Source organism: Sebastes fasciatus, chromosome 11 (assembly GCF_043250625.1).
Source record: "Sebastes fasciatus isolate fSebFas1 chromosome 11, fSebFas1.pri, whole genome shotgun sequence".
NCBI lineage: Eukaryota > Metazoa > Chordata > Actinopteri > Perciformes > Sebastidae > Sebastes > Sebastes fasciatus.
The window spans coordinates 22,021,286-22,033,754 of NC_133805.1; the positions used below are offsets into that span (position 1 = coordinate 22,021,286).

Below are 12,469 nucleotides of genomic sequence, written 5' to 3' on the forward strand. Positions count from 1 at the left end.
TATTTGAAATAAACAAAAGTCTTATATATAAGAAAATGCATCATTTGTCTACTTCAGAATCACAAAAGTTGCAAGAATACAGTAAAATTACAGATTTATTGTCTTATTCACAATTCACTGCTTAACATTAGAGACCAGAGAACATATTCTTATTTTATTCCAAGTTTACACTGATATCTACAACGTGCCTTTAAATCACTACAGAGTGACGAGAAGGCGAGATGCGTCTTAGCAAACACTGCCCACATACTGTATCTAAAGCATGAAGACCAATGCTGACTCCACTGAGTACACTTCGGCACGAGATAAATAAAAAGACAACCACACACATATCTATACTTCCATGAGAGGTATTTGAAAACAATGAATTACAACATTAGCTCTATGATGATTGGCCTTATTGTACACTTGATTCCAAAACACAATCATTTTACATGATACAATCAGAACAAAATACTGGATTATAGGGTATTAAAGTGCTCAAATATAATTTTCCACCTTTTTTTTTTTTTTAATAAAAGATTTTCATGTTGTGATACCAGCCGCTTTTTTAATAAAAACTGTCTTACACAAAAGTAAAATAATGTTTACATGCCCAGTGGCAATTAGTGGAAAGCCAGATTAAATTTTAACAACCACACATTTTTTTTATGTTGTACATCTATATTCCTGAATGGGGTACAAATTCAGAATAACATTTCCAGAGTTTCGAGAAATGCAATAAATATCAGCTATGAAAGAAACGTTAGAGACATTAAGACACTGTATTATCAAGTGACAAAGGTTTCCCCCCACCTCAGTCTTTTCCTGTTTCCATCACTGTGGCCTGCAGCCACCTGTAATTAATGTTGTAGCGAATACACTCAACCTCAAGTCCTAATATTGACTGATCCCCACGGAAATGTTCAAGTTGGGTCGAATCTGAGTCACTGAAAGCCCAAAATGCACTTCTTAGACTTACACTGCTAATTGTTAGTTACAATAAAAATATATGTTCTACATTTTTCTTTTTGCCAAGAAATGCCATGAAAAGACCCAAAACCATCAATGTGTTAGTCCATCTCTCAGGACTTTCCTGTCTTTGTTTCTTATTTGAAAACTCATTTGTTTCCAAATCTTTAAAACCAGGTCATGGTGTGTAGTTAATTTTTTTTAAAGCCTACATGAATCCAATAAGAAGCAGGGCACTGTAGCTTTTAGGAAACGTTACTCGAACATGAGTAAATGGCGCATTTGTTGGGGACTATTTTCAGCGGCGGATTATTATACATTTTCGTTAACTAGTGAGTATTTACAGACCCAGGACCCAGGAGGAGTTGATTCAAAATAAACTACAGTGCCCACGTTCATCGTAATGAAGTGAAATGTCACCCAGTACAACAGTGTGCCTTCATACTGTGTTTTTAATAGTTTTTGGGCGACGATAGAGGTATATGGCACAGAGGAATAAGCTGTATTAGACGATACTTTCTGTAGAAGTCAGTCCATTGTTGGTTTTGGTATTTTCATGGGATTTGTTGACCATAAGATAAATATAGGATATTACCATATTTATCCTATAAACATTTGCTTAACGGTAAAACAGTGGAGACGGTTTGTAAAGTTGTCTGATTTAACTTGAGGGCTATCTGTTGTTTAAGATGCAGTATACATCTGCTGGATTGAACTGTACAAACTGGAACTGATCAGGCTTTAATCTTTCAAAACTGAGTCAAAGCACACACTTCAATAGATCTATAGCATCAGGTGGAGAAAAACTGGGTATCAAGGAATTGGGAGCGTAATTCAGGCAATGTGAAGTCACCAAAAGAACACAACAGTAGGAGGGACAAGAGAGCTTGTCGCCATCAAATGGTGGAACGTAAAGAAATGTGGGATAACCCTGCGTACAAGAGCAAATATTAGCTTTGGTAACATATTCAAATTAATGTGAGGTAATTCTCCATTTAGCTGAATTGGATCTAAATCACAAATCCGTCAGAAATATTAGTCCAAACAAAATAGTGACTAATGTAGCACTTGAGACCGAAATCCAAGTCGAGCCACAAAACTGCCTTTAATGTGAATGGTCTTGTTCATTGTTACTAAGCTACTGAGTGTTGTGAATGCTTTTCTCATTTGCTTTACTGCTGTTAACATGAAACTGAGTATTTATAGAAAGAAACTTCAATCTCTGTAGGCAGCTTCTCTATTTCAACACTTTTATATTGACATTTCCCTACACTAACTACCAGTAGCATATACTTTTTTTTTTTTTTAAGAGAGAGGAAGGGTGATTTTACTGCAACTTTAAGACTTTTTGGTCACTGTAAACAACATGGTGGATGAAAATACAAAGAAATACTGCAATATAACCTTTTCTCTTGCAGCGTATCCCGCCTTTTCTCTTTGGTAGAACAGATAATGTCACTTAACCTGCAATCTGTGCAGGTTAAGTGCAGTAAATTACAAGTTACAGAGTTTAAAACATCTTGTGGAATGCTTCAGTAAATGCTAGTTTGAATGCCCTCCGTCACCAGTTTTTGTTTTGGGGCTATATACATAACCAAATATTGCAAACATTCCGTAAACAAACACATGAAATAAACAAAACATAGCTTTATAACATATCCACATGAACACTATTAGCTCACAATTAGAATGTATTTCTGATCTTTGTAAACATTGTGACTTATATACACATCAAAAAGCAGCATTACACTGGAGCATCTGTAAAAAGTACTGTGTGTTATTCATTTCTGGGTTTTCCTTCATATCCACCACAAAATGTCACTCTTGGAATTCCAGCACAATATGAGATTTTCTTGGAATCGTCATTTAATCATTAAACTTTCCACTGGAATATATGACCGCCTCCTGCACCCTGTGTTTTGAAATGGGGTCTTGTGGGGACATATGATACCATTTTTGTCAGACTTCCATAAAGTTCTTCTTTACCTCCACTAACATGAGAGAGAGAGACAGAAATATTCCTACTTTAGCATCCAGAGAATTTGAATATGAAACATTCGTTTGAACTCTTCGAAATCCGTTGTAATTAAGAGAGATGAATACTGGGTTTTTCTAAACAGCAGAAACTGTACAACATTTTGAAAACACAGCCTTATATTACATACCAACGCCCTCAGAAAAATGCTGACCATGCTAAAACACCACTTTAAAAAGTATAAAAATAGGTGTGCAACAACAGAGGACTTCAATTACCTGAGTACCTTCCCTTTTACACTGAAGTGGATTTAAGTCAATGCAGAACAAGTGAGAAACCATGCCTGCCAAGCATGAACAAATGCCTCAAAGTAGTAGCATTGATTTTTTTTTTTAAGCTAAACCTACACTTAGTCTACTCACGCTGACTTAATCCCAAAACTTGCTGATGAAATTGCCCACAAATGCGTCACTTAAGTGCACTCAAAATCCACCCGGCTTTACATACAGTAGGTGATTAAGGCTGTTCCTGGCAACTACTGTAACTAACCCCAGTTTGATTTATGCACAAACGCTGAGCACAAGACAAAAAAAAGCAAACAGAAAACAAGAGTTATGGCAGTGGAAAAGAAATAAGAAACGGTAGTCTGTTTTCATCCTTTTACACATTCACTGTGGCAGGTGGTTGATGAAAGAGTGTTTTGCCACAATGAGGGTCATCATCCCTCAAATAAAGGTGGCCGAGCTCACAAACGCGAAACACCCTTTTCGCCATGAGCCTCATCTGTCGGCAATGTCCTGGCTTCATTCCCAGGAGAAAAAAAAACTGGCAGTGTTGATGCATGCAGCCATCCCCTTCAGACCATCCTGAGACTGATTTCCAGTTTTCATCCCTATACACAGCGGCCTGGAGGTCACATGACTGTCTCCCTCTCCTCCTCCACCACAGGTGAGGGTTTCTCGTTCTCGCAGGGCCGTGTGTGAGCAGAATGCTCCTCATCGGGAACGTGAAGCTCCTGTCCCGATGAGGGTATCGAGTTCTCGGAGACGGAGCCGTTCTTCACGTACCCGGGGAGGTTCCTGTGGCCGTTCACGGGCACCGGTCCCAGCCTCGTGGTGAGGTGGAGGGCCAGCGGGCCTCTGGCGGTGACGTTGGTAACGCTGGTGTGTGACACCATAGGTCCATAGCTGTATGTGTTGCTGCCGCTCCGAGCTTTTCTTTTGAAGTCCAGTGCCAGAGTCCTCCTGCTCCAGGACTTTTTGATCTCAGCTTGCACCTTGGAAGAGAATACGTTATTTAGCCATGTAAGAGCTTAAATACCATGTTTTTGGTGTAAAATGCAAAACTGAGTTCTTACCTCCCCGTTGCAAAAGCAGTATATAATTGCAACTAAGAATCCCTGAAAAAGAGTAGAGAATGATTTCATGAGGCCAGCTGTCTTTAATGAGCACTTAACATGATATTTTAGCCGTATAATTTGATATTTAGTATGGTATATTAAATCATCAGCCACCCTTCTCTTCCTCTTTATCTTAATCAAGATCTAACCACAACCATCTCAGCAATAAGCAACTCAATTATTTGGTAACTGAACCCTTGCAGTGTTTTCCTGAGATGACGGCAGTCTTTTTGGTGATAAAGACACGGCAGCTTTACCTGGAAGGAGTTGAACAGCATCTCATAGTGCATCTGTATCAGCCACGGAAATCCAGACACCTCTGTGTACGGCATGGCGTGGAATATGATGTAGTGGACGCCAAAGAGTGGCATGAGCACCAACGTGGATTTCAATAGTTTTCTGCAAAAGTAACAATTCAGAGTCTTAACAAATTACTACACAGTAGTTTGCCAAACCTTCTAACTTAAACTTAAAGAAATTTAACTTTAACTATTACTATTACTACTACTACTTAAACTAAACACCTTCTGCACATTTTAGAGCTAAAACAGTAACTGAAAGCAACAATTTTGAGTCGTTTAATAGAAGAAAAAAAAACACATTGTCTGTTCTCAGCTTCTCAACTGTGAGGATTTGCTGCTTTTCTCTGATTTAAATCATTCAAAATTTAATTATCTTAAGAGTTTTGGTCTTAAACAAGCATTTTGAAGACGTAACCTTGGAAATTGTCATGGGCATTTTTCACCATCTTGCAACATTTTATAGACAAAATCTATGAAATGAGAAAAAATATCTTACTGACTAATTGGTAATGATTATAATCAAAATGTTAGAACCTGTGATGTAAATGCAATCAGAGTAAATTCATTCATGGTTTTATCACGCTGTGGTGATGAAAGTTACAAATACTTTAAGAATTTTGCCCAATGCTCGTCACTCAGTACCTGTACTGTTGTCTCGTGTCACACCTTCCAGCATTTGTTTCGCGTAGTTTAGTTGCCAACACTCTGATGATGTTCAGAAATAACATAAAATTAACCTGAAGACAAAATAGAAACATAATGATGTTCGTAAGTGTAATTGCAAACATAATAAGATGTTATCCAAAAACTGCTGTAATGCCACAGGTGCAGCGAAACATTGTTATTTCCCACTCAGCAGGGACAAAGTGCAAGCAGTGAGCTCGTACTCACCACTATAGCTGCCAGGATAGGCACTTGATAGATCCATTTCAAATTGCCTGCACTTAAGTCCCAGCACCTGCAGCAGATAAACAACAACATAACAGGGATCAGCGTGAGATGGTGAGAGGTGTGATGATGCAGGATGCTTCAGTTCCACACCGGTGTCTCAAAGGATCGCTGCCATCATCGTTTCACAAAATGATAGGATTTAGAAATCTCAATTTCTGGGCCTCTTTTTTTTTAGTTGGTATTAAAACAGTTTACTTTCCTTAAATTGTTGCGTCATTAAACCTGCAGTAGGCAGAATGTTTTTGGCATCATTGGGCAAAAATACTAAAATTGTTCAGAATATTGATTTATATTTGATCAGCGCTGCCTAGTTTGACCGTTTGATCGGAGTTTGTGAGTGATTGACAGCAGGCTGGCTCCAGCTCGGCTCTGATTGGTTGTTTTCCTCCGGTCTGTGAAATCTTGCAGATGCCATTAGGAGCACCGGAGGACACAGAGGCACATGATTTTTTTTTCATATTACCTGTCTCATGCACTACTGTCAGGATATAGTGACCGTTTTATAAAAATAACTTTTTTTAATCATATTTGCTCTATTTCTACCCACTGCTGCTTTAACTAGGACTGTAGCTACCAATGATTACATGTTTTTTTCCAATATTTTTGTGGCCTTTAACGGTAAAATTCATAGATCTGTGGACAAAAAATGTATCAGTATTAACCAGTGTGGCATCTGCAGTACTATAGATCGATTTGCCTTTTAGCCAAATGCCTACCATCACTTGTTACGGCTGAATGCACATGTAGGGAGCTGTGATTACTATCATGCTTGGCTTGTTTTCTTGCCCGACAAAGGTGTATGATGGAGCTTTTCTCCTGCTGACTGAGACGTGAAAAATACGTGGTTCAATTTCACCGGACAGCTGCTGGATACCAGCTTAGCCGTAAGCTCTCATCTTTAGAGGCTTCGCTGTTTGACTGTGGTGCAGGACAAATGTGGAGATCACAGATAGTGGAAGTAAGAAGGGGTTGAGGGCCCGCCAAGGTGGTTAAAGGCAGTTTTCTCTGAAAATGAATCCACTTTAATTCTCCTTAGCTTTCAAACATGTCCTCAGGCTTTACTACACAAGTTCAAGTGCATGTTTGGGAATCAGGAACTGTGACGGATATCGATATTTTTACACTTGTTATCTTGTTATCTGTGTGAAATGCTGCTGTTTCAGCCTTGGGCATGTATATTTTGTCGAAGAAGACTCGCCACCACGTACCAAGATAATGTTTATGTTATTATGCAGATCACTTACTCTGTGTCTGCAAACGTGGCTCTCATAGTTGCCCAAACTGTCACGACCATAGCTGGTACTCCTGAAAAAATAGAACAAAACATATTGAAATATGTTGTTGTGATAAAATAGCCAACACTATGAGAAAAAATACTCATTCCATAAGAAGTCCATAATTTGCTTATATGGGTAGAACCTGGGTAGCACAGCATCCACATTGTATGCGCTGTGCTTATGTAACGTATACGCACAGTGTGTACAATGCAGGAGCTGTAAAGCCCCTATTCATGCAGTGTTTTTACACATACAGTACACACACAAGTCATTTTCCATTGTCAAAAATGGAATACCTTACATATTTAATGATTTAATTTGAGTCCACTAATCATATTGTAATCACGTGCATGCGAGCAGAGAGTAAATGAAGCAGAACTCACCCCATCCAATCAGAGTGAATCCCCACAGATACTTTCTGTCGGAAAAGAAGGTCATGAAGATGAGGCTGTGGAGGTACAGCCCCTCCACGAGGATCCAGTAGTAGTTGGTCGCCAGGAAGTACAAGAACAAGGTCACGACCACCTTGCAGCCGATCTGTACACAAACAACAGGCAGGGAGGACAGATTTAATCGATAACACCCAGACTGACAAAAAGTCACACTTTTCGTTTTTAAATTCAATACAGTCCATCAGTTCAGACAGCTGCAGCTGACTCAGAGTGCTGCTGCTCTAGAGTCCTCACTAGAGCAAGAAAGTGGATCACATCCCTCCAGTTTTCAGATCTTTGCCCTGACTTCCTGCGTGTCAAAAAAATGTATTTTAAAATATTGAGAGGACGAGGAAAAAAAAGGAGGAAAAGTTCAGACCGAAGGTGATGACTGAAGAGGATCTTCCTGAGAGGATGATATTATATCAGATGAGTGACACTTCCTTTGAAGTGCTGCCGGATTGTATTTATGTATAAATTCATGTCTATCACCTCACTACTTCACTGAACACCTCCATCTTCGCTGGCTTCAACCTCCCCTCCAGTTCTGCCAGATACGAACATTGTGTTTGTTAGACTGTCGGCACAAAGTCACGACGGAAATGAGGAGAGAAAAATCCCTTTGATGAGATGTAACATAATGACGAACAGTTTGTGTTCGATGCAAGTCCACCTATATATCCGGTTCCATAATCAGAAATATAAAGAAGCATTATCTCGCTGACCATGAACAGAGCTTGGATTATTATTATACTGACATACATGCTTGAATGTAAGCCATATTCATTTCTACTGATTTGTGTAATGTATATACTGCACTGAATGTGGAAATTAGATTTTTCTTTTTTCAATACGTAAGGGATAATGTACAGCGAGCCGGTCATTGTTGTGAAAGGTCTCTCATCGCCCTGAAGGGGTTTCTTTCACAACAATGACCCGCTAGCTGTACATTATGCCGCTTATTACACGACTACTTAGTGAAGAAATCAATATTTTGACACAAAAACGGTCCGCCAGAGTCCGACATCAGAACTGCACCCATAGCAACGGTCTGTTATACATAGCAACGGTCTGCTATAAAGAAATAACAGACCGCAGAATGCCGTGATTGACCAATCAGAATCGAGTATTCAACACAGCCGTGTAATAAAGACAAATAATTCATGCGCCTGTTTTAAATAAATCATGTAACAAGTCTCAACGTTTTATAAGACCATTAACAGTTATTCTGAAACATTTGAGAGGGCTAATTATTTATTTCAAACTAATTTATTTAAGTCATCAGGAGCTAGGTTAGGGAGGTGTTTTGCCTAACCAGGGCCAAGTTTGATCCTTAAAGTCAGACCGCATCTAATAACATTGGCAAAACTGGAGTCTCCACCGCGGCGGGTGCATATTTATTTGGTTGAGATTCAAAAACTAAAACAAAGGGAAAAAATGTCATTATTGTTAAAATGCATTTGTTGCAGATGTACCATACTTGAAGCCAGGACATGAAGTGAATGGACATAATGCATTTTCTTTGAGAATAGACATTTCTCTTGGCTCCCTCGATAGTCTAATCCTCAATTATGTGTGAGAATCAGCCAACAGTATACTCACCCAAAAACCCACACACAGAGCCTTTGTTATTCACAGCCTGTTATTTCTCTCTCACACTGTGTCTTGATTGAGGGCCTTGTTCTGAGCTTATTGTTTGAAAGTAATAGCGCTTTCATTTTTACAAAATTAAAAGTAAACTTCTTTGATGTACAATATGTTATTTTGAAACGATGGGAGTTATATGGGCAAAAGAGTTTTCAGCTAAAACACAAGAAAAAAAAAAATAATAATAATAATAATTGAATGTTTTGTCTCAGCTGGCTGTGTTTATTTTAGGTTGGTCAGTCCATTCAAATATTTAACTGCAATTAATCGCATGATTGTCCATAGTTAATCGTGATTAATCTCAAATTAATCACACATTTTTTATCTGTTCAAAATGTGCCTTAAAGGGAGATTTGTCAAGTATTAAACACTCTTATCAACATGGGAGAGGGAAAATATGCTTGTTTTATGCAAACGTATGTATATTTATTATTCGAAATCAATTAACAATACAAAACAATGACAAATATTGTCCAGAAACCCTCACAGGTACTGCATTTAGCATAAAAAAAATATGCTCAAATCATAACATGGCAAACTGAAGCCCAACAGGCAACAACAGCTGTCAGTGTGTCAGTGTGCTGACTTGACTATGACTTGCCCCAAACTGCATGTGATTATCATAAAGTGGGCATGTCTGTAAAGGGGAGACTCGTGGGTACCCATAAAACATTTACATTCACATAGCTTGAGGTCAGAAGTCAAGGGACCCCTTTGAAAATGGCCATGCCAGTTTTTCCTCGCCAACATTTCGTGACAAGCTAGTATGACATGGTTGGTAACAATGGAGTCCTTAGGTTTTTCTAGTTTCATATGATGCCAGTGTCTTCACTCTAGCTTTAAAACTGAGCCTGCTACAACCTCCGAAATATCAATTGCACTAATGCGTTAAAGAAATTAGTGGTGTTAAAACAAATTTGTGTTAACGCATTATTATCCCGTTAACTTTGACAGCCCTAATTTATTTGTATTTTGAATGTGTTAACCTTCTACATGATAAATATGTAATGATTGTTTAGACAACAAATACAACCATCACAATATATAGTAAACACAGGAATTAGTGCAGAGATTATTGGTTAACAAGAGGCGTCACAGCAGTAAACTGCAGCTATTGTTTTTTGGCCAATGTGAATTTCCCCAGGGTCCCGCTGACTTGTATTGGAGAGCAGTGTTTGTGAGACACGTCTCACAAGTCATTGATTGAATCAAATTGAAAAGAACAACAAATAAATCAATCAATTAATTAAGGCCCAGGTTCGAAATTAGAGTCCTAGAACTGTGCCTTTAATATACCACATTACAAGTGGCATTTTGATTTGATCCCACTATTTCTGTTTGAACTGATTGTTTAAAATCAAGACAAGTCAAGTTAATTTTATTTATATATCCCAATATCAACAATCCCTCTGTCCTTACACCCAAGGCTAACGGTACGTGTCCACAGGCTCCGTGCTTTCCACGCTCCCCATTCATTGTCTATGCAAGCAGCCGCGCAATGGATTCTGGTAGCGTGGCGTCGCGATTCGAGAGACTAGGCGTCACGACGCCCGCTCCTTATTTGCATAAAGTTGAGGTCCTGGCTACTTTATACAAATCACGGGCGTCCGACGCGACTTGCCGCCTCTCGAAACTCCCGATAATCTTTTAAACTAAACATTGTCGATCCAAAATAAAGACAGATTCAGCAACTGCATGGGTTATTTCTCGCCTCAAATGTTTTCAGAAACACATTTCAGTGAACTATTTTCGTGAAATAAGAGAAGAAAGTTTCCAAACGAGCCTCCATACTGGTTCCGGTTTGAAAGCTGGTAGCAGCAGCCAACGGGGGGAAAGCATTCGTCCAATCAGGAGCCGAGTGCCTTGTTTCTAGAGACAGCACACCAAGCGTCCAATGCTGGGAAGCGTCGCGTCCCCTTGCGATAAAAAACGCCCCTGTGGACACGTACCATAAGATAAGGAAACCCCCCCTCCCTATTATTTGCTGTTGGATGTGTGAAAGTCCCAGGAGCCCATACTGATTTAGCCAGCCATCGATTCAGCTTCAGTTAATGTCAACCTCCACACTATTGTCCAGCTTCAGCTGTTGCTGCTGTATTGACGTGCCATGATTATCAGAAACTGATTCCTTTCAGAGCTTTCCTCCATACTAATTGCCAGTCTTATAATGGCCATCTCTATCGCTTCACTTTGTATTCTAACCAGCATTGCTGGAATAAAACGGATTTATAAAGCTCTCGATTATTGAATTCTTTGCTTTGTTGCAAACCCTGTGGACCAGCTCTAACATGCCAAGACATAAAAGACGGATGTGTAGGTTGATTAAAGTATGATGAGTATGCAGCAAATGAAAAGTAAATAATGAAATAACATTTTTAGCACCAAACACTGTAATTATAATCTTTGAAAAATGCGTGTTTTATATTTTCATCATGAGGCATTATATTTTTATGGATATATCTGCACTAGTTTTAGGATAAAAGCCCAAAAAGTGTTGAAAAAGGGCCAATTTCCATTTTCATTTAGGCACTAGGTCTTATTAGCTACATACACAAAAGTAATATATGCAAAGCACACACATCTATATTCCTTCATCGTATATGTCACCTACTTTAACGATGCAGTTTTAATCCAGTATAAATCAATTTGGAGAACCACAGGATATGTGTCCACTAAATATATTGCGCAAATTATTTGTTTGCATATTAAAGCATGCATGAAAAGTACCCATTTTTTTTTAAACTCGACTCTGAAAGGGAAAGCCAAGTACTGGCCTAGTAAAAGCTTGGCATGCCGACAAACAGTGCAGTTTATTTGCTCCAGCGCTGGAAAAGCAGGTGAGACTTTGCAAAAATACCACTTCCTCTTTGGAAGCAAAACGTTTAACGCCCAACTAAGTCAAATTATCTGCACATGTAATGCAATCAAACAAGGATGATTCCTTTTATTGGCTATAATCCTACTATAAATAATGTGTGATACATAAAAAAAACTATAATGTGTCTTGTTGTTTGTTATAGCATATATTAAGAAGAAGTTCAGTGAGTGTTTCTCCTTCTCTTTATGTTTCTTCACGGACAGAGTGCACTGTGTACTTACGAACTGTGTTTTGTTGGCTGGCGGAGCCTCGGTGATGGACTTGAGGTCTTCCACTGTGACTCTTTCCATGTTCTCTAAGGCCGATCCAGAGTAGAGCACGACATCTTTCACAAAAATACTGATAGCTCTTAGCATGTAGGACACAAATAGGTGCATGTGGATGTAGTTCCTGGTGCAGTGCAATCGCCTGGGGAGAAAACAAACAAGAGCAGCAAGGTCAAAAGAAAGATCTGTTGAGAATTGTGTTTGTGTATGTGTGTGTGTGTGGGCTGGCACACCTTCATGTAAGTGTGTGTAAGTATTTTCACACACACACACACACACACACACACACACACACACAACATGAACAATACTCATCCTAATTAGAGCCAGCTGAATTCCACGCTGACTATAACACATTCTTGAGATTAAGGGGCTTGAAAATGCACAAATAT

The 12,469-nt window shown here is 38.9% G+C and overlaps 1 protein-coding gene across 1 annotated transcript in view; it reads right to left on the reverse strand.

The window, feature by feature from the left end:
* Positions 1 to 77: 77 nt before the first annotated feature.
* The window catches only part of pth1r (parathyroid hormone 1 receptor), a 56,791-nt gene continuing 44,399 nt past the window's right edge, over positions 78 to 12,469 (reverse strand). Inside the window, exons 6-13 of the mRNA XM_074651570.1 lie at positions 12,033 to 12,219; positions 7,239 to 7,392; positions 6,823 to 6,883; positions 5,519 to 5,585; positions 5,270 to 5,364; positions 4,583 to 4,724; positions 4,284 to 4,325; positions 78 to 4,202 (exon numbers count right to left, since the gene is read on the reverse strand). Coding sequence (XP_074507671.1) covers positions 3,840 to 4,202; positions 4,284 to 4,325; positions 4,583 to 4,724; positions 5,270 to 5,364; positions 5,519 to 5,585; positions 6,823 to 6,883; positions 7,239 to 7,392; positions 12,033 to 12,219 — 1,111 coding nt within the window. The 3' untranslated portion in view covers positions 78 to 3,839. The remainder of the gene's footprint in view (positions 4,203 to 4,283; positions 4,326 to 4,582; positions 4,725 to 5,269; positions 5,365 to 5,518; positions 5,586 to 6,822; positions 6,884 to 7,238; positions 7,393 to 12,032; positions 12,220 to 12,469) is intronic.